At 33.4% G+C, this 22,409-nt stretch overlaps 2 protein-coding genes across 2 annotated transcripts in view; both read left to right on the top strand.

Moving 5' to 3' along the window:
* LOC148947365 (uncharacterized) overlaps positions 1 to 10,598 on the top strand; it is a 511,279-nt gene extending 500,681 nt beyond the window's left edge. Inside the window, exons 3-4 of the mRNA XM_089095226.1 lie at positions 1,462 to 1,775; positions 2,344 to 10,598. Of these exons, the coding sequence (XP_088951352.1) occupies positions 1,659 to 1,775; positions 2,344 to 9,519 (7,293 nt within the window). The 5' untranslated portion in view covers positions 1,462 to 1,658 and the 3' untranslated portion in view covers positions 9,520 to 10,598. The remainder of the gene's footprint in view (positions 1 to 1,461; positions 1,776 to 2,343) is intronic.
* LOC148947364 (lactase/phlorizin hydrolase-like) overlaps positions 1 to 22,409 on the top strand; it is a 232,719-nt gene that overhangs the window by 134,304 nt on the left and 76,006 nt on the right. The gene's annotated exons all lie outside the window — the stretch shown is intronic.

Raw genomic sequence — 22,409 nt, 5'->3', positions numbered from 1 at the left:
GGTATAGGTCCAGAATTGGGATGAGTTTTAGATTGTGAACATAAGGTAGATTAGAGTTACCCATAACATATTTATTGAAATTTTTTTATTTTGTTTATTTGGATTGGGGGGGGGGGGGGGGGTAGGTGTAAGAGCTTTTTTCTTTTCGTATTTCGGTTTTCTCAAAAGAGAAGCCGATACTCTAGTAGTCCCAGTTATAAACCTTGTACCAATTCCCTAATCACTTAATCAGACACGTCAACAACCCCTTAAGTCTCAAAGAGTGTCTGCGAGGAATGCAATTATTAAAATCAGGAATCAAATGACATAGCTCTCCAACTCATTCAATGCTGTTTCGTTTTGGTTTGAGTAAATGAATGTTTTTCTTTTATTTCTCAGTTATTTGCTAATATCCGTCGAAGGCGGTTCAATTTGAATTTCCTTGCAAATCACGGATATTGGTGAATGACTCACTTTTATTGTTGTTAAGTATTTGGTTTTAATTCTTACAATTTTTGGCTTTTATTGAATTTTATTCATCCATTAATTTTTTTTTGTTTTTTCATTATTTTATGCACATTCACATGTGTTCTGACAAAAATATTGTTTGCAGAAAAATGCCATTCTTGGCACTCTCATTGATTATATTTTTTCCTTTCACGCTGAAAAAGAGAGGTGTTTGTCCCCTTGAAATATTTGCTTTGTTGTGTTTTGTCAGTATTTTCATTTTACCTTTAAAAACCCCATTTTCGGTCGTTTTTCTTTCTTTATTTTGTAACAAAATATTTTTTCGTAATTTTTGGTTGCCCCATACAGTATGGTTTCTTCTGGGGCTTATTTTAAATTAATAAGGTAATCTTTATTTTTATGTTATTAGCATTAAATGGAGAACTAATATTTAATTGGTGTTTTTTATCCATTTGTTAATAATAAAAAAGGAATCTGAGGACAAGAAATTTGAAATAATAAAAAAAACACAAGGCCTGTAAGTAATTCAAACACAAATAGCAAATACTAGAAACATCTTCTTTGGAAAATAGCCTGGAAAGAATGAAATATATAAGGCTAGTAAGAAAAATACATAGCATTTTATTTTAAACTATATAGGGGGGAACTGGCTACCTCCTAAAAATACAACAATACGAGCTCACATAAACTTTTTATCTGAAGTAGAAAACCAAACTAGTTCTAATTCTTTTTATAAAAGTAACTACAAGAATTCACCTTGCCCCATAAACAAGACCACGAGTTATTGCGTTGACAATTTATTTTCCTACAAGAATAAAAATCAGGAAAACATACAAGAATACAACAAAACAGAAAACATACAAGAAAACTACAAGAAAATATACAAGAATAAAATTAAATGTGTCAATGCGCCCTCTATTTATCTTTCACGAAGGGACCGTTGTTTTTCAACTTTACTTCGTAGCAATGATTTGCAATGCATGACATCAATATAAAGGCTAGTTCTTTTTGTAGATCAGAATATTTTCAAAAGTCACCATTCTTTTTAAAATATTTTGGTAGCCACCCAAATGGCATGATGGAAAAATTTAGCACTGCTTGCTATTGAAGATCTGCTCCATTTGAAACAGGACATAATAATCAGAACAGTCCACTCCTATCAACGCAGGAAAAATCTCAGATACGAAACCAAAGCGTAGAATCGAGATACGATGTCCAAGAACTTTAAGAGGAAACAAAAGCGTTATGTCGGAGTTCTTAGGAAGAGTTTTACAAGGAAACCAAAGAATCATGTTGAAGTCCTACGTAAATTGAAGGCTAAAAAGTTAATTAGAATGCTTTATTTATTTGTCGCACTGTGCCGCCGATGATGACGTTGACTACCGTTTATACCTGCTGCTTGTCTTACAAAAAAGACTTTAAGAGTCCTGAACAGTGATTTGTCACTGTTCAGGTTGGTAAGATAATGTTATATTCAATAAAAATTTTACCATTTTTATGAATGCTTAAATTTTATGTAAACTTGTTTTTGTATAGATTTCTTCCAATTTGTCATCAGTTAGGATTCCAAATTTTTATAGGAAAAGGAAATATAGTTAGAAAACTAAAAACTCTGATTTGTTTAAACGTTTGTTCCTATCACTACCAGATCTAAATTATCTTTTAGGCATTTAGAAGCCCTCTTGTTCTTTGTAATGTCTTTGATTTGACAAATATTCTAGAGGTACATTAGTTTATTTTGGAGTAAGTTTATGCTTGTAGGTTCCAGACACAGCAATTGATAGGGAAATCCATGTACTGAATAACTGTGTTTTTTTACTTACTTGTTTTGATATATAAAGGCTATTGGATTTGTAAATCACAATCTTTTCAAAATTAATTATTCTTTTGCAGAACTCTTTGAAATACTCTAATGGCAGACTGAAAAAACATAGGACTGCTCCCCATTTAAGCTCTGATCCATTTGCTACAGGACACAGTAGTAAGAACAGCTCATCTTCATCACCTCAGAAAGAATTCCAGATACAAAAACAAAGTGTAGATTCCAGACACGATGTCAAAAACCTTTCCGATGAAACCAAAGCATTATTTGAGGCTTTATCCCCTAAGTTACGTGAATCTGAAGATTATAGACTGAATGAAGTGAAAAACGCAGCTAAACAAGGGGCAGACATTAATGCGCAAAGTGAAATTATTAGTGACAACAAAAATACTCCGTTACATTTATCTACTTTATACGGCTACAAAACTGTTGTTGAATATCTTTTAAGTTATCCTGACCTACGAACTGATATAAAAAATGATAAAGGTGAAACCGCATTTGATCTATTAGAAAAAAAAATGAAAAACAAAAAATTATGTAACAGAAATATTTATGAAGACATTAAAAAGATACTAAAAGATCATAGTGGTTTTGCACAGAAAACTACTCAAACCGTAAGAGGTGAAATGGCAGACAAATATGAAGATATGGTATTCTGCATGGTAGAAAGAGCAGGACGAACAAAATTTCAAAATAGTGAATTTAAGATTGGTAGAGAAGTTCAAACAAGGGATACAAATAATCAAAAATTTGATGATGTAGTTTTTAGCTATAAGGAACATGGCAAGAAATATATTATTCCAATTCAGGTTAAACACAAAGGAGGAACAAAAAGAATTAACAATTTTGATTTAATTAGCCCTAAGGGTGAATTTAGTTTACAAAAATATTTCTTTTCTTACCTCGACCTTAAACAGGATATTAAAATATTTACCAACGAAATGAGTAGAATTGGACAAAGCCTAAGGCCTCAGAAGAAGAGGAGAAAAAGAGGCAATGAAGAAGTTAATAAGAAAAAATATTTCCAAGATAGTGAGGTACAATATATGGTCTTGTTTACCAGTGCTGATATTGACAATGAACAGTTAGAAAAAGAAAACTTCACATTCAAAAGAGATATACCCTTAGGTATTTTAGATATTTTTGACTTGTCACCAGAAGGACCTGAAAAAAAAAACAATAAAAACTATAAACAACTAGACACAATAAGTGATAAACTAAAAAGGAGGCTATTGCAAGAAATTTTTAAATTTGAACGTCAAAATAACCACCAACAACGTTTAACAAAACCTGAACAGGAGAGGGAAATACAAAACTTTTTAAATCGGTTAGTTTTTGTAATTAATCAACCTAAAGCAGATGATTTAGAGGAAAAACTTAGTGGTCTAAATCAGCAAGAAATATTGAAAGGTACTCCTTTCAATGAAATATTGGTTAATTCTTTTGAACAATATCGACAAAATCTAGAAAAAGGCCTATTTAAAAAAGGGGGTCGTCCTTCTGGCTGGATTGATGGGGAAATTGCCGTAACTTACTTCAAGGAATTGGAACAAAATATTCACACGTCCGTATTAGTAGCTAGCATGACTATAATGTATAACAAACAAACCCTTGGCTATGGTTCATTTGAGAACTCAATAGTATTAACTGAACTAGATCAATTTCTAGATGATGATAATGGACGTGTATTGTATGTACAAACTTCACAAAACCTATTCAGTAGCATAAAACTTTTGCAGTACCTAAACACTAGGAACGACTATAGTTTAGAGAAAGGTAGTAGAGTTTCCGTAGCCCTGGAAGAGGTTTTACGAAGTGAGAAACATAAAGAAGCTGTAGTGCATGCATTCAAGAGTTCAGCCACCAACTTATTGACGATAGAATGTGATGATAAGGCTTATAGTCAAGAAAGCCTATTAGGTCTATATAATTCATTATTGTCCAGCATAACCAAAGAAGGGTCTAAAAAAAAGATCATTTTGGTTAATCAGAAAGAAAAAACTAATCCTTTAGCTGAACATTTTCAACGTACAAATGCATTAAAGTATTATGAAATAGATGATGAAATTAATCTGCTGGATTTTAAACCATGTGAAGACCCTTTAGAGAAAAAGCTAATACTTCTGCAAGGCAAAGGAGAAAGAACAAGTTTAAATCAATTGTCACTTCCATTTCCTCGAGAAATTATAGATATACATACATTTGCTAATCTTGTTCGAGGTAAAGAGATAAATATAGGTTCTGAACTAAAAGATTTAGGTAAAACTAAGGATTATTATATAGATCGTAAATTCCATCAAGTAGAGATAAATACGGAAATAGAAAATGATAGATCAGTTCAGGATACGCTGGTTTATACAAAGGAAAATTTTGATCTCTTATGTAAGAAAAAACCCATTGCTAACATTCACTGGCTAAAAAGTGAGCCTGGAAAATTAATTTGGCAGAAATCACAAGGCTCTGTATCTTCATTACGTAAATATGTCAAGTCTGATGGAAGTTGTATTGATCATTATTCAGAGTCTGAGTTCTTAGACCAGAGTGAAGGAAATAAAGTAGTAATCATTTCTGATACAGCAGGGATGGGGAAGACGACGGTTCTGACGAGCCTATCTGAGAAAATAAAGGAAAGATATTCTAATAGATGGATAATAAGAATTGATTTGATCAAGCATACTGATCAGTTAAATCAACTACTAAATGACTTGACTAGAAGTGGCCAACTTAATGAGAGTCAAGCAATGGATTTTTTGCTCAACGAGCTATTACAGCTTGATGATGGTCTAGAGAAGAAGTTATTAGAGAATAATCTTCGTTTTGGTTCTATTGATGGGGTGCAGATAGTAATCCTAATTGACGGTTTTGATGAAATTGCCCCAGACTATAAAGACATAGTAATTAATTTGCTTGGTGAGTTAAAAAAGACTAAGCTGGAAAGATTGCTGGTAACGACTAGGCCAAATATGAAAACGGACCTAGAGAGTTCATTTTGTGTTCTTGCCTATGATCTAAAGCCATTTTCTAAGGATACAGATCAAGTAGAATTCTTAGTTAAATTTTGGAAACAGAAATTCGAACAAGAAAAATTTGCTAAGGTTGATGATCAACAGCTAGAAATTTATGGCAATAACTTAATTGCACGATTTTCTGCATCAACTAGCAGTAAAGAAATAGAATTTACTGGTATTCCGTTGCACACTTGGATGGTTGCAAACGTTTTTTATGAGAATAAAGAGAGGAAAACAACAAAACAATGGCAAGGATGTAAAGAGTTTTTAAATACTGCTAATTATCTGAATCAAGCACCAGCCCTACCAAGTCAACTTAATATTGCAGATTTATATGAACGTTTTGTAGAAACAATATTCTATGATATACATTTTAAACACAAGCAAGAAATAGATTTCACAAAACCAGGGAATAAAAGGTTCCTTGAAAAAGAGTACCAAAACTTTAAAAAACAAAAAAAAGAACTAGCAATATATACTTTGTTGAATAACGAAGAGTTTGAAAAAGTGTCTTCTACAAATCAAGAGAAGATCAATGGTTGGATCAATGATATTAAAAGTGGAGGTGAAAACCAAGGTATTATCGATCAAATTGTAGGGGACAAACCTCATTTTACCCATGCTACTTTTGCAGAGTATTTTGCCTCTTTTGCTTTCGCTGAAAAGATGGTCGATGATATTAATGGGATACTTGAAATCATTAACAAAATATTACCTTATACCTCACGCATTTTTATTAACAGCATAATTAAGCAATTAGAAAATACAAAAAGAACAGAAATTCTTGCTTTGTTAGCAGGAAAACCGCTCATAAATTTTGCTACTCAAAAAGGTTTTTTGAACGTTGTTGAAGCTTTATTAACATCAGGCCATGATGTTTGGCCGCAGCCTGACGAGGAAGGGAAAACACCATTACATTATGCTGTTGAACATGGTCATAGCAATATTATCACGTATTTATTAAGCTATTATAATGACATCTTAGAAAACAATATTCTAGAGCATGGAACCTTTAAAAAAGAGGAATATAAAGAGTCAAAATTAGTTCGTTTTGTTAACAAAAAGGATATTCATGGTAAAACTGCTCTGTATTATGCTATTGAAAATAATGGACTAGAAATTGCTTGCGATTTATTATTAAAAGGTGCTGATAGTAACAACTTAAACGTAAAAACATTAGTGTCATATGTTATTGAACAAGTTCGTGCAGCCTATGCTGCCCAAGATCACAAGCTAAGGCCAATAGAAGAGAAATTATTATTACAAGATCCAAGTCCAGCTTCTGAACTCAATTTATATTATCAACTTCCAAGGTTACTTTCTTATTTTTTTTGGAATGGGCGGCTTGAAGTGATTATTGCTATACAAAATGCTATAGAGGATCCAGTAAAAAAAAATATGCTCAATGAAGAGGATAACCACTATACACCTTTAGATCGTGTGAACCTTAGTGGAGAACTAAGCGATGATGATAGACTGAAGATTACAAAATATTTAGTCGATAACGGAGGTATAGAGACCAACTTTGGTGTTGATGTTGTAAAAAATTGTGCATATCATTACACAAAAATTCTAGCGGCTGCTGCTAGAGATGGTCATATAAAAACCTTTCAACATTTTGAAAGTCAAGACAAAGAAAATCTTAATGATCATCTATATATGGCATGTCTATACAATAATTTTAATATGATACAATATCTATATGATAGCTATACAGGAACTACTGCATTACATGAAAACGGCAACACTGCATTACATTGTGCAATTGATTCTGGAGCCAACCTAAGAATCATTAAGTATTTAATTGGCAGAGGAGAAAATGTCAATGCTAAAAATAAGTGGGATCAATCACCTTTATTCCTGGCGATATACAAAAAACGCAGATTAAATATAATAAAATATTTGATTGATCATGGAGCTGATGTTAATATAAAAGATAATTCAGGTAAGACGCCTTTATTTTATGCTTTAAAGACTATAGCTGATGAGATTGGAAGTCCAAAGGATATTATAACAAGACAAGTAGAGGATACTATAAAATATTTGCTAGTGCATTGTAATGCAACTATTCCTAAATCATTCAGGAATCAAGCTGAATTCTTTAAAAAACAAGATGGATTTAATTTGAATCTTTATTTGGAAAGGCCACCCAGTTTGAATATCAAGGAAACAGATTGGAGGAAATTTATAATACGTAAAGGTGGAGATGTTAATCTTACAGATAGAAAGGGAAAAACACCGTTACATTGGGCTGCTGAGTTACAACAAATTGAAATTGTTGAGTTATTGCTGCAACATGGTGCTATGTATGATCTAGTTGACTTGAAAGGAAGTACACCACTTGATCTTTTAAGAGCAAGAAATTCAGATTCATTAGATAAAAAAGGAGAAAAGATTTTTTGGTTACTGAATACATTGGATCAATTATTCAATGGTGAAAATCTAACTAATGGGTTATTATCAGACTCTAATGACTTGGAAATAAAAGACTTTGGACCATATAATGAAGGCTATCCGATAGATAATCCAATAATATTTATTCTTAATGCACAAAACAATCAAAAAAATTCGTTGTTACACTTAGCAACTAATAAAAATGATAAGCAAGCCTTGATTACTTTGTTAAAAGCTAACCAAGAATACTTGTTACAAAAGCGACCAGGGTGGGACAGATTTTTGAAAGACTATCAGCCTATATCGATCAATAGAGCAAATAATGAGGGTAATATGCCTCTACATATTGGAGCTAGGGAATGTAATGCCGACATTGTTCGTTTACTTTTAGAAAATGGAGCTATTTTTAATGCTAAGAATGAAGAAGGTCGGACTCCCCAGGAACTTTCAAGAGATCATAATGTTGATGAACTATTACAATCAGTTAACGTGTTCTTTAATGACTGTGGTCCAAACAGTAATCAGATAATTCAAGAATATATCAATAAACAGGGCACATCGGTATACGTTAATGCTAGAGATAATAATCATAAAACGGCATTACATCACGCTGTTTCTTCAAATAAAGTGGATATTATACAGCTTCTCTTAGAGAATAATGCAGATCCGAGTGCTTTAGATATTGGCCATTATACGCCACTCCACTGTGCTGTTAGAAACAACAACATGAAGGTTGTTGAACTTTTATTGAAACATGGTGCTTATCGAAATGTTAAAGACAAAGAAGGGAAAACACCATTTCAACATATTGAGAACAATACACGTGATCCTGCTGCCAGTTTATGTTCAAAATTGCTATGCTCAATCAATGAATTGTTTACTGGTATAGAGAATGACAATCCTGAAAGTACTATTAATCATTTCAAGATCCAAAGTCTAAAACAAACTTATCACATCAACATCGAAACTATTATAAATGCACAGGATAATCTTGGAAACACGCTTCTGCATTATGCAGCTGATTATGCTTTCATGGATATTGCTAAATTTTTGTTACAGTATGGTGCTATCTTTAATACAAAGAATAAATTCGAAAATATTCCAATATCTTTCGCTTCTGAAGATATACGTGACCTACTCAATTCAATTAACAAAATATTTGACCATACTAATTGTATGTATTCGACAAAAGTTGATATGAAAATAATAACGAATGTTCGCAATGATGAAGGTAGAACAGTTCTGCATGCAGCTGTTAAGGAGGGAAATCTTAATGTTATGGTACCATTATTAAAGGCTGGTGCAAGCATTGATGCTGAAGATATTCATGCTAAAAGACCTCTTGATTATACCCAACAAGGAGACATAATAAATATTTTAGAAACTAATAGAGAGCTTTTGCAAGAGATACGGATTAATAATATAAATTGTGTAGAGAGGCTGCTTGCAAAAGAAGCTGTGGTTACTCCTTCAACTTTACATCTAGCGGTTAAACATGGCTACTGTAATATTGTCAAGAGTTTGCTAAAAAGTCTCAAAACTAATATAGAGCTGGAAAATATTCTAAAGATTACGGATGAGGATGGAAACTCTAGTTTGCATCTAGCCCTGGAGCATGGACATTATGAAGTTGCTAAAATATTACTATTTTATGCTAAAAATATCAACGATAATGGGAAAACACTTAAGCAGCTTATCGAAACTGCCAACCATGCTGAGAGAAAACCATTTGACTTATCTGCAGATAAAATCAAAGCAAAAGAAATTACAGAAGCAATGTTTAATGAAATAGAGCAAGAAATATACTATGATGTTATTACTTTATTTTCAACTAGTCTCAATTATTAATTCAAGCATTGAACGTTTATTTGAGTAACAATCAACAAAAACAGAAAAAACATCATAATATGAAAAAGGATTGTAGAAAGATCTAATTAAATGCAGATTAATTCTTTTAAATACATTGAGCTTTAATCCTAAGCGTTTGAGGAATATTAAATTTATTAAAATTACAAAAATGATTTTTTTTTTAAATTCTATTTGTTTTCAGCAAAAAATTAATGGATTTTGGCTTTTAAAAAATATACTATGTGTTAATTAGCGTTAGGAGTTTGAATTATACTCATAATTCTACATTATATATGTACATAGTTATACTTAGAGTTAGAATTTCTGATGTTATTAGTCTTAGAAGTGTTACTTTTTCTTCTACTTTTGCTACTGCTTTTACCAATATTACTATGAATAAAACTGCTTCTACTATTAACTACTCCAAATACTACGAACACGAGAAATCCTGACTGCGACTCTTTACATCTGTCACTGAAGCCAATTGTAAATGTGACTGCAAATATATGTGACTGTGAAGCAATGCAACTGTGACAACTTTGGCTTGCTGCTTTTATTTTGCAGAAAATCTAGAACAAAGTTTACAATAGTTTTATCAGTTTAGGATTAGTATAATGTTCTTGCTTTATGATTCTGTGTTTTAAGGCTTTTGCTAGTTGAAATTATATGTTATTGTATTTATACAAGTTTGAATGCTCATTTTGTTGCATATATTATACATATTATCTATTGGAATGAAATCATACATATAAATTTATGATTCTAACATTTTTTTTTGTGCCTTATGCGCAGGTTTTGTCGTGGCTTACTTTGTGTTTTGAATGATTGAAAATAGCTTTTCATTTAATTGTTTTTGTTTCTGTTTTTTCTTTTTTTTCTTTTCTATATAATCTGATTGTGACTAGTGTATTCTAGAAGGGTATAACAATCAGCTTTTCGATTTGAGAATAATACACAGAGAAATGAATTATGCTATGCTTTATTGATTTTTTTAGTTTCTTTTTGTACTGTTTTTTTTTTATTTATTTTTGATCTGAGTAAGTAATTGGCTATTGTTCTCTGAGCTTCTGATTCGTATATACTCCCCTAATTACAGGCCAAGGATCCTTTGGGGGGACTAGTACAGTGTATTATTGTATGTGTATTGATAATGAATAAAATCTTATCTTATCTTATTCGTATATTACTTATTGTTCAAATATCGTCAAATATTATGCAGATAAAGAGATTGAAATGTCTTTAAACTTTGGATTTGTATAAGGTAAATGTACATCTGACCATAATCATCCTGCAACTCTAAGGGTAGACTTGTATGAATTGACCATCCCAATCAAAAGGCCCAGAGCCTTACAGTTTAATTTAGTTTGGTAATCCTGAGATATCGCTAATTGATTTTTGGGCTGGCCACTGACCTATCTTTAATTTTAGGAGAAATTAGAAATAAATTTAAAGCATATTGCTCCGGAATTAAAAAATTTTCTAACTTTAACCCATATTGGAGTGTTAAAAACTCGTTACAAGTGATAGATTCTTTGGCTAATGTTTCAGCTAAAAGAGTCGATTCATTGGATTTTACTACTCTGTATACAAATTTGTCACTTAATTTAGTATTCGAAAAATTGAAAATGGTCAGAAAGAAATCTTTTCTTTTGTCTAATATCGGATTTTAGTAAATTGATACTTTTAATAAAAAAGCCCGATGGACGAATTTCTTTAGAAGTACTATTAATTCAAGATGTTATAGCTTGGATATGGTATGTGATTTATTGAAATTTGTTCTATTTAATACTTTTATAAGATTTAAGGGTAATTTACATAAGCAAACTGTTGGCATTCCTATGGGTGGGAATGCGAATCCATTCATAGCGGACTTGTTTTTAAGTCAATTAGAATACGAATATATGATAAATAAAAATAGCCCGAGCAATTTAAAATATAACCTTTCAAATAATAAAAGATATCTGGACGATCTCTTAGTAATAACTTGTGCAAAGTTTATTGAGATTTCAAAATATATTTATCCACAAGAGGTAATTCTGGAACCTAGCTAAGGGACAGGACACTCTGGCTATATCTTAGATTTAAATATTAATATTTCAGATAGTAATGAATTAGTTTTTGAAATATATCATAAAACGGATGATTTTAATTTTGAAGTAATTTATTTTTCATTCCTTGAAAGTAATATATATTCAAATATTACTTATTCAGCTTATTATTCGCAATTATTTAGGTATGCAAAAATATGCAGTAATTACACAGATTTTAAAAATAGATGTAAAAAGCTGAGCAAAAAACTGATCTTAAGAGGTTATTCTGCCAAAAAAATTAGTTAGCAATTCAAAAAATTTAGTTTTATGTATTATGAACTTTTAGGTAAATATACAAAAAAAATATAAAGAAATACTGAATGATATTTTAATATAATTTTTCTTTCGCTTTTCGTTTTTGGAATTTTGAATTTGTAGACTGTTTTCAAACAAGCTTGAAGAACTTTAAATCTGTAATTGGTTCCAAATACCAATAAAAGACTTTTGTTATAACTCACATCTGGACCAGTCTTCATTTGTTCCAGAATGGTCTTTGCTCAGTGACCTCTGGGATTTTATTAAGGAAAGAATGAAACTCATTTTGTATGTAATTTTGAATAGCTTTACTAGTATGCATATATTTCACAAGTTTTACCTGACATAGGGATACCATATAGATCTTATGGTAGAGGCTTCACTGTGCCGGGTAAAGAAAGTAAAGCCTCGAAATCCGTTAAGGCAGGTGGTATTTCTTCTGATGAGCCCTAATGGAAGGTTCTACTTGGAAATATTTCGCTAAATTTAAGGTGCTTTTGCTTGTATTTACAACGACTTACATTTATTGATGACGACCTTGCATGGATTTGGACATTTCTATTTGGCTGATGGTTCCGTTATACTGTTTGGACCTAGGTAGTTGGATAGATGAGTAAGGTCAAAACCTCGTTCAAGTGCACATTTGTCTCAATTGCTGGATTAGGATGACAGTCTTTTTTTTTCGTGCCAAGTAATTACCTTTAAAACATAATATTGGTCTCTGGGAACCTTAATAATGAAACTGGCTTTGAAACTGGTACGGATAAAATTATAAAACAACCCAATATAAAAAAGAATTACATAAGAATTTGTGTTAGTATTAGCTTACTTGATAAATTTTTGCGTTTGAACTGAAAAGGTCAATATACAGCAAACTAAATTTTTTAACTGTGAATATATCTTATTCGCGGAAAAAAACTCCCGAGATCATTTTATGGCTTAAAATTTCATATCTACTTTTTAAATTTTATAAATAATTCAAATTCTTGCATATCTAAATAACTGTGAGTATAAGATCCGTGTATGTAAAAGACTGAGTATTCTACCGATAGAGGGTTTAAACAATGGGATAGAGAGGCAATTGAAATTAAAAAAAACAAATGCTAATATTTCAATAAATAAAGATACAGGTAATTTGAATGTTTACCCTATCATTAATATTCTTCTTAAAAGTGAACCAGTAGCTAATAAGGGTTATAACATTTTACAAAATCACCGGAGGACTAGATTAAATACAAGACCAAGATGAAATTTTGTTTTTGGGGTGTACCCCCCCCCCCCTCCACAGCCCTTAGAGCTGGAGCTGTAAATTAGGAAGTTCGTCTATTGCAAAAATTTAGTTTGTGTTATTGAGAAAGATGGCCATGTTTGACATATGCTTTCCAAAAAGAAGAACAGCATTCAGGTGAGCTTTTCTGAGAATGTTGAACTAAGTCAAAACACTTTATGTGTACACGGGTTGTCAGAAGGGATGTTAGAGTTTATTATTTTCGAACTTTCAGAAAATGATAAGAAAGATGATCAATTGACTAAAATGGCAATATTTGCACGTTATTACTATTAATACAATACCCACTACTACCAACAAAACTGCTTACCACAGTTTTACTGCATCAAGATTAAACGCATAAAGATTCAAGCTTACCGTATCAAGATTAAACTTCCGGGGCCTCGTGAAAGTTGTGTTAAACTGAACAAAGGGCAACATATACTTGCTGCCAATGTTATTATTACCGCTGCAAATACTGTTACTACCACTGCTAACATAAAACTATTATTGCTACAACTGTTCCTATTGATGCCACTACTGCAATGATATTAATACTATTGGGGATAAGTCCTGTCTAGGGCTAAATGGAAAGCAGGTTGTCCGTGGTTGGGGTGGGAGGATGTCATAAAGAAATATTAAAGGAAAATCGGAAATTCCTGGGAGGGTATAAAGGGGAGGCTTTGAATAGATTGGGATGGAGGAGCAGCGTGCATAGCATTGTTGGCCTCAGGTGGCTTGAAGCTGCAGTGAATTGTTGGTAGCAGTAGTAGGACTAGTTGCATTAAGCTGAAAAATTGACAGAATATTGAGGAAAAATTTTAACTACACCTTAACGCATTATATACTTGCATATTGTGAAAAGAACGCATCTCAATAATGGATCTGGATATTTAGTTGGAACTTTCAGAGAATTCTTAAAGGCGAAGATCAATTAACCTAAAAAAATTGTGTTTACGATACCATTAATACTACTGACACTGCTACCTTTACCACTTCTGCTGCTGCTACTATTACTACTGCTACTAAATTACTCCAACGACTACTTCAATCGCAACTACCATTAAGGCTAAGAGTATTAAGATGAAAAGGGTGTCAAAAGTTCTTGGAAAGGGCATATCAACAATATTTTTAGACCGGCTTAACATACCAAGATGAAAATTCCAGGTAATCATGAGGGGGATGTTCAACTGACCAAAAGACAACAATTATATGCTACAACTGCTATTAAAACTGCTGCTACTACTATTACTACTATTACTTATAAAACACTACTACTTCTCCTACTACTAGCACTACTTCTATGATGCTAGTACTTTTAAGGCTAAGAGCATGAAGATGAAAATTTGGAACAATATTGAGAGAAAATTTGAACTAAATCAAAACACACTATATGCATGTGGATTATCAAAAGGGTGTATATCAAGAATACATTTGAGTATTGAGTTGAAACTCTTAGAGAATACTACTCCAACTATTACTCCTATTACAACCACTGGTAAGGTTAAGAGTATTAAGGCTAAAATTTCCGGAAGTATATTGATATACAAGTTATAAAAAAACATATATTGGCAATGTCAGAGGCTAAGAGTAATGGTTAATTGGATTGAATTAAAACATCCAGGTTTGGATGGGGGAGGGGATATTCAGCTAAACAAAGGGTAATGTGTTAACGCTACTGCTCTTACTAATATTAGGGCTATTACGCTTAATACTATAACAGTACTAATATTACTTTCTGACTACTATTGAAATTATACCTAAGAGTTTGAAGGTAAAATTATCAGGGAATATTGAGGTTAGAGGATTAACTTAATCACAACTTGTCCTCTGTATACAAGTTGTCAAAATGGGTATCAGATATATCTTAGGAACGATTTGGTGAATATAGTTGGAACTTACAGGGCTTGTTGCTAGTGATGTTGAACTAACCAAAAGTCAATATTTTTATCCCGACGATACTTCTTCTACTTAGGCTACTACTAATACTGTTAGCACTGGTAATAAGGCTAAGGGTGTTAAGGCTAAAAATATAGGATCACAGTATTAACCTAAATCGTAAAAACTCTATGCGGAAATAGGTTGCAAACCGATGATTCGTTTTTTATTGTTTAAATAAAAAATTTTATTGTTTTAAAAACTAAGGTTGTGAGACCGAGTCAAACTTTAGCGTAAAGAGTGAGGCTTTAAGGAGGGGACAGCCCCTTTCATATACGGAATAATTTCTGTTCGTTTTAAGTTTTAATGTCGCTCCTTACTTTCTGTTAAAATCATATTTTTTTTAAAACTTAATTTCTGAACGTTTTTGAATTAATACAGGTTTTGAAACTTACTAACCGTATATAAATAATTGAAGCGGAATTTGCATATTAATTTTACTTTTTTTTGCTTAAATGGCTTTCTGAAAATTTTGATCATACGAATTTCAGAAGAAAGGGCAGGGGAGGGTGGCTAGTTGCCCTCCAATTTTTTTGGTTCCTTATTTATTTATATTTAGAACCAGCATTATAAGCCCAATCTTTTGATATATTGATTGAAAAAAAACTTTTCGAAAAATAAGTTTTTCAAAGAAAAGTAAAGGCCATGTTAAACTTAAGCTCAGCAGATACAAATACTTGTTAAAATTCAAACTCAAAACGACCAGAAATTACAATTAAAGCATAAATGAGACCCAAAACGAACAGAAATTAAATAAACAATCATTTAAAAATTACATACAACAACCTTTTTACCATTACTGAGATAGGGTCGTCCAATTTTAGTTTTGTGTTTTTATTTTACGGTTTGGTTTTTTATAATTTTATTAGTTTTATTCTGCACTGAGGACGGCCACGTGGAGTTCTTGACCAAAATTTTTGAATATTTTTTCAATTTTTTCACTGGCTTTTAATTGTCCTCGTTTTCTTCGCGATTTTATGTTTTTAATACAACGAGTAATAATATAAATGAAAAAAAAGATCTTAAAGCGAGTAATCCTTAGATTAAATATGAAAATCAAGCTTAAAACGAAAATAAATATTCTGCGATTGAAGTATAAATGAAACTTAAAACGAACGAAATTAAATAAACAATCGAAGCAAACAAACATACAATAGATATTAATGTAAATGAATAAATCTTAAAACGAGTGAAACTTCAATTGAATATGCAAATCAAGCTTGAAACGAAAAAAAATCACTACAAACAAGAGTTTGGGTATTGCCTCCTTCTCTCACTGTAAAAGTCTAAAACTTACTCTATCATTGGCGCCTTACTGAAAACCAATTTTATTGCAATTTGTTTCTTTTGTACTTAATATTAAAAACAAACATTAAAATTAGGGTAAAATTTCTAACTGATGAGCTTTCAGCAATTAATATCATTATACATCAAATATTCACTTTAATTTATTAGTTCTTTCTAAAGTTGTCCAAGACGAGTATAGTTTCACCACAAACAAGTGTTTGGATACTGCCTCCTTCCTTAGCTGTAAATAAAAACCAAAAGCCTACTGCGTCATTGGCCCTTAACTGAAAACGAATTATATTACAAATATTTTCTTTTCCAGTTCTTAAAGTATTTAAAAGAAAAATTAAATTACAGTGGAATAAATTCTTGAACTCATGGGTTTTTCAACAATTAATATCATCATGCATCCAAAATTCAACTTGATGTTGTTTATACTTCCCAAGACTGTTCAAGACGTATATAGTTTTCAGTAAAGCGCCAATAACGCAGTAGATTTTAGACTTTTACAGTGAGAGGAGGAGGCGCTATCCAAACTCTTGTTTGTAGTGATTTTTGTTCGTTTCAAGCTTGATTTGCGGATTCAAATTTCATTTATGCGTCAATAGCAAAATATTTCTTTTCGTTTTAAGCTTTATTTTCATATTCAATCTAAGCATTACTCGCTTTAAGATCTATTTATTCATTTATATTATAACTTGTTGAATGTTATTTGCTATGATTGTATATTTAATTTCTGTTCGTTTTGGGTTTCATTTATCCTTTAACTGTAATTTCTGGTGGTTTTGAGTTTGAATCTTAACAGGTTTTTGTATCTGCTGAGCTTAAGTTAAAAATGGCCTTTACTTTTCTTTGAAAAAATTATGTTTCGGAAAGTTTTTTTAATTAATTTTTGTTCATTTTTGATTGCAAAAAATTTCAAGTTTTGTAAAATTCATTATTTTAAAATCAAACTTAAAAAAAAATCAAATATTCATCAAAGTATTGAAACTGGTATCAAAGTAACAATATCAAAGTAAAAAAAAGGGTTTTTATCAACCTCAGAGTTTTATTATCTTATGTTTTAACAATTTTTAACAAAACGACTATATCAAAATTTTTATTGGATGGGTTTGGGGAACAATGGGCATGGGGGGGTCTAATTGCCCTCCGGTCTCTTTTGACTCTTTAAAAGTGAACTAGAACTTTCTATTTTCAATCAAATGAGCCATCTCTGAACCTTCCATAAGAACCATATATACCCCCAGAGTATAACTTACAATGCCTGTCCCTGGGCCCTAGGGGTTGTTTCGACTCCGGAGTTTTAATATTTGATGTTTGAACTATTTTTAACAAAAGGGTCACCTCAAATTTTTATCTGATTGGTTTATTCATCTAATAAACCCAAAGGTGTGGAGGGCGGGAGGGGCTAGTTTCCCTCTGATCTGTTTTTTAATCCGAGAAAATGAACTAGAACTTTTAATTTCCGTTCAAATGAGCCCTCTCTGAAGTTTATACGAGCATCCCTTTCATAACAACCATATACGGCCTAAGAACATAGCTTACAATGCCTGCCCCCGGGTCCTGCAGGGTTGTGTTGACACCGGAGTTTTTGTTATCTGACCTTTCAACTGATATAAAACATGGCTGTCTCATAATTTGTTTCGTGTGGGTTTGGGGGAGAAAAGGGCGTGGGGGGGGGGGGCTAAGTGCCCTCTGATTTCTTTTGGCTCCTAAAAATTGAACTAGAAATTTCAATTTCCATTCAAATCAGCCCTCTCTAAATTTTATAAGAGCATCCCTTCCATAAGAACCATATATGCCCACCGGCCATAACTTACAAATTCTGTCCCCATGCCCTGGGTGGTTGTGTCGACACCATAGTTTTTTTTATCTGACCTTTGAACAATTTTTAACAAAATGGCCATCTCAACATTTTTATCGGATGCATGTGGAGGAAAAGGGGCGGGGGGGGGGATAATTGCCCTCTGATCTCTTTTGACTCTCAAAAACTGAACTAAAACCTTCAAATTTCCAATCAAATGAGGCCTCACTGAAGGTTATAAGAGCATCCCATCCACAACAGCTGTATATGCCCCCCCAGGCATAACTTACAACGCTTACCCTGGGCCCTAAAGGATTGTGTCAAACCCAGAGCTTTCGTTATATGATGTTTGGACCATTTTGAAAAACATAGATCTCTCAAAGCTCTTATCGGATGGGTTTGAGGAAAATAGGGGGTGGAGAAAGGGGGGGGCTAGTTGCCCTCTGATCTCTTTTGACTTTTAAAAAGTGAACAGGAACTTTCAATTTCCAATCGAATAAGCCCTCTCCGAAGTTAATCTGCACAACCCTTCCATAAGAACTAAATATGCCCCCAGAGCATTACTTACAACACCTGCCTCCAGACCCTGGGGGTTGCATCGACACAAGAGTTTTTCTTATCTGACCTTTGAACTATTTTCAACAAAATGTCTACCTCAATATTTTCATCAGATGGATTTGGAAAAAGAAAGTGGAAGGGGGGGGTGGGCTAGTTGCTCTCGGATCTCTTTTGACTATTAAATAGTTAGCTCGAACTTTCAATTTTCAATCAAATGAGCCCTCTCTGCAGTTTATATGAGCATCCCTTTCATAAGAACCATATATGCCCCAGGGCATAACTTACAACGACACCTGAGTTTTTGTTATCTGACTTTTGAACAATTTTTAACTTAATAGCTATGCAAAAAGTTTTATCAGATGCATTTGGGGAAAAAAGGGGTGTGGGGGGAGATGGTTGCCCTCCAATCTCTTTGGAATCTCAAAAACTGAACTAGAACTTTCAATTTTCAATCAAATGAGCCCTCTCTGAAGTTTTTAAGAGCATCCCTACCATAAAAACCAAATATTCCTTCAGGGCATAACTTACAGCTCCTGCCCTCGGGCCCTGGGGCGCTGTGTTGACCCCCGAGTTTTTGTTATATAGTCTTTGAACTATTTAAAAAAAATGGCTATCTTAGAGTTCTTATCGGACGGGTTTGAGAAAAAAGGGCGTGGAGGGGGGGAGCTAGGTGTCCTCCAATCTTTCTTGAATTTTAAAAAGTGTAACTAGAGCTTTCAATTTCCAATCAAATGAGCCCTCTTGAAGTTTATCCGAGCATCCCTTCTATAGTGACCATATATGCCCCCACGGCATAACTTACAACGTCTGCCCCCGGGCCCTGGGGGGTTGTGTCGACAACGGAGTTTTGTTATATGATCTTTGAACTATTTTTAACAAATTAGATATCTAAATTTTTATCGGATGCATTTAGAAAAAAGGGCGTTGAGGGAGGGGGGCTGGTTAGCCTTCGATATCATTTGACGCTTAAAAAGTGAACTAGAACTTTCAGTTTCCAATCAAATGAGCCCTCTCTGAAGTCTATACGAGCATTCCTTCCATAAGAACTGTATATGCCCCCAGGGCATAACTTATAACACTTGCCCTGAAGACTGTGGAGGAGTGTCCTGCTCAAAGATATATTTTCCAGAACTTTCAATTGCGTTGAGCAAAATGGCTATCTCAAAATTTTGATTGTATATGTTTGGGGAAATTGTGGGCCTGGAAGGGCTTTTAGTTGCCTTCCAATCACTTTCGAATATTAAAAGGGGCACTAGCAATTTAAATTTCCAATCGAGTGAGCCCTTTTTGAAGTTTCTACGACAACGCTTTCTATAAAAACCTTTTATGCCCCCCGGGCATAAAAGGCATAAATTTTACAACCCTTGTCCTGAGAGCTGTGGAGGGGGTAGGGGGGTTTTCATCCTCAAAGACCTAATTTCTATAGTTTCCGACTACGTTGAACAAAATGGCTATCTCAAAATTTTGATTGGATGTGTTTGAGGAAAAGATGGAGGTCAGAGGGGGGTTATTGCCCTCCAATCCCTTTCGACTATTAAAAAGATCACTAGCCCTTTGAATTTCCAATCAAATGAACCCTTTTTGAAGTTTCTACGACCAAACTTTCTATAAAAACCTTTTATACCCCCATGGCATATTTTACAACCCCTGCCCTGAGAGCTGTGGGGGGAGTTTCCTCCTCAAAGCCATAATTTCTATGTGGAAATCAACTATGTAGAACAAAACGGCTATCTCAAAATTTTGATTGGATGTTTTTGGGGAAATGGTGGGCGAGGAAGGGGTGTTAGTTGCCTTCCAATCACTTTTGACCCTTAAAAATGGTACTAGAACTCTCGATTTCCAATCAAATGAGCCCCCTTTGAAGTTTCTACGACGTTACTTCCATATGAAGTGCCTCTGGGAAAAAAATAATAATAATAAACCATTGGAGCCGTATGGCCTTTGCTATAGGCAACGCCATAGCGTTGACTCTGATTTATTGACATCAAAATTCCGTTTTTTAAAGTTTTGATTACTATTGAGCCGTGTCGTTTGTTTTTTTTATTATGTATATATTATTACGTATATGAGGAGGTTCTCCCCCTAGTCAATATCTCGCTCTTTACGCTAAAGTTCGAATTTTGTTTGAATCACAAATCTCTGAATCACAAGGCAGTTTAATTAGAATAAATAGCTCTTTTGAAAGTACTAAAAAAAAGTTTAGCATGAAGAGCGAGGTATTGACTATGGGAAAAACCCTGTAATATACGTAATAATTTCTGTTCGTCTTAAGTTTTAATGTTGCTCCTTATTTTCAGTTCAAAAAACTTGTTTTCTTACTTAATTTCTGATCGTTTTATAAATAATGCTTGGAAATCTTGCGCACCCTTCATAGAAATGTCCCCTCCCCCAAGGAAACATCCTCCATAGAAAGTTACTCCCACTTAACCCCGTCCTTCGACCCCCTCCCCCCTCCAAACAGAATAAATCCCTTCCGGAAACGTCGGAATACTGCCCGATAACCAATACTATATGTAAACAATTGGCAAAGTTCAGAACTTGCAGCCCTTCCCCCGGGAACTGTGGGGGATGAAGTCATCCTCAAAGACAATTTTGTTAAATTTTCGGCTATGCTGAACAAAATGGCTATCTCAAAATTTTGATTGGGTGACTTCGGAAAATAATGAGCGTGGGAGGGGGTCAAGTTGCCTTCCAATATTTTTGGTCACTTAAAAAGGGCACTAGAACTTTTAATTTCCGTTTGAACGAGCCATATCACGATATTATAGGACTACTTGATCGATACGATCACCCCTGAAAAACAAAAACAAAAAAAAACACGCATCCGTGATCTTTCTTCTGGCAAAAAAATACAAAATTCCACATTTTCGCAGACAGGAGCTTGCGACATCTACAGTATGATTTTCTGTTACGCTGAATCCGATGGTTTAATTTTCATCAGGATGCTATGTCTTTTAAAGGGTGTTTTCCCCTTTTTTCAAAAATTACGCAAATTTTTTCAGGCTCGTAACTTTTGATGGGCAAGACTAAACTTGATGAAACTAATATATTTGAAACTAGCATAAACATCCAAGTCTTTTGTTGTATCTACTAGTATCAAAATTCCAATTTTTAGAGTCTCGGTTACTATTGAGCCGGGTCGCTCCTTACTTACAGTTCGTTACCACGAACTGTTTGATACATTCAACGGTAACGAGTCTAAAGCCCTAACACTAAGCTCGAAATAAGGATTGTTTTCTGTAATGTTGTTTAATACACCGTATTATCCGCAGAATATCAGGAATAGCTAAGGATGAGGCGTATCTACAGTGTCTCAGGAGTGGCTAAGGGTGATAGGTTTATCCCCGTTATCAAAATGGCGTATCTGAAATATCTCAGGAACGAATAAAAGCATATAGCTGAAGATGTCCGGATGTGTCAATTGGAATATTGAACTAATTCAACAGATACTGTATGCATCCAGGATGTCAAAACAGTGTGTACAATATCCCAGGGATGGCTAAAAGTATCAAGAATTAAGAAAGGAACCTGTTAGTAACCGCATCTTGCGAGGACGAATTGTTACTACCATAGCAAGGGTGACTGTCATTGCTGCTGATGAAGTAAACAAATCAGAAAAAGATCCTTTCTTCCAGATGTTGTACGATGTTTCTCATAAGGCCCACTAACACGATATTTTCGTAATATGTGG

The sequence above is a fragment of the Artemia sp. Qi Xiang Cuo genome, chromosome 10, assembly GCF_049724085.1.
Source record: "Artemia sp. Qi Xiang Cuo chromosome 10, ASM4972408v1, whole genome shotgun sequence".
NCBI classification, from domain to species: domain Eukaryota; kingdom Metazoa; phylum Arthropoda; class Branchiopoda; order Anostraca; family Artemiidae; genus Artemia; species Artemia sp. Qi Xiang Cuo.
The sequence above is the reverse complement of the archived record's forward strand: the minus strand, read 5'-3'. Positions and strand labels throughout refer to the sequence as shown.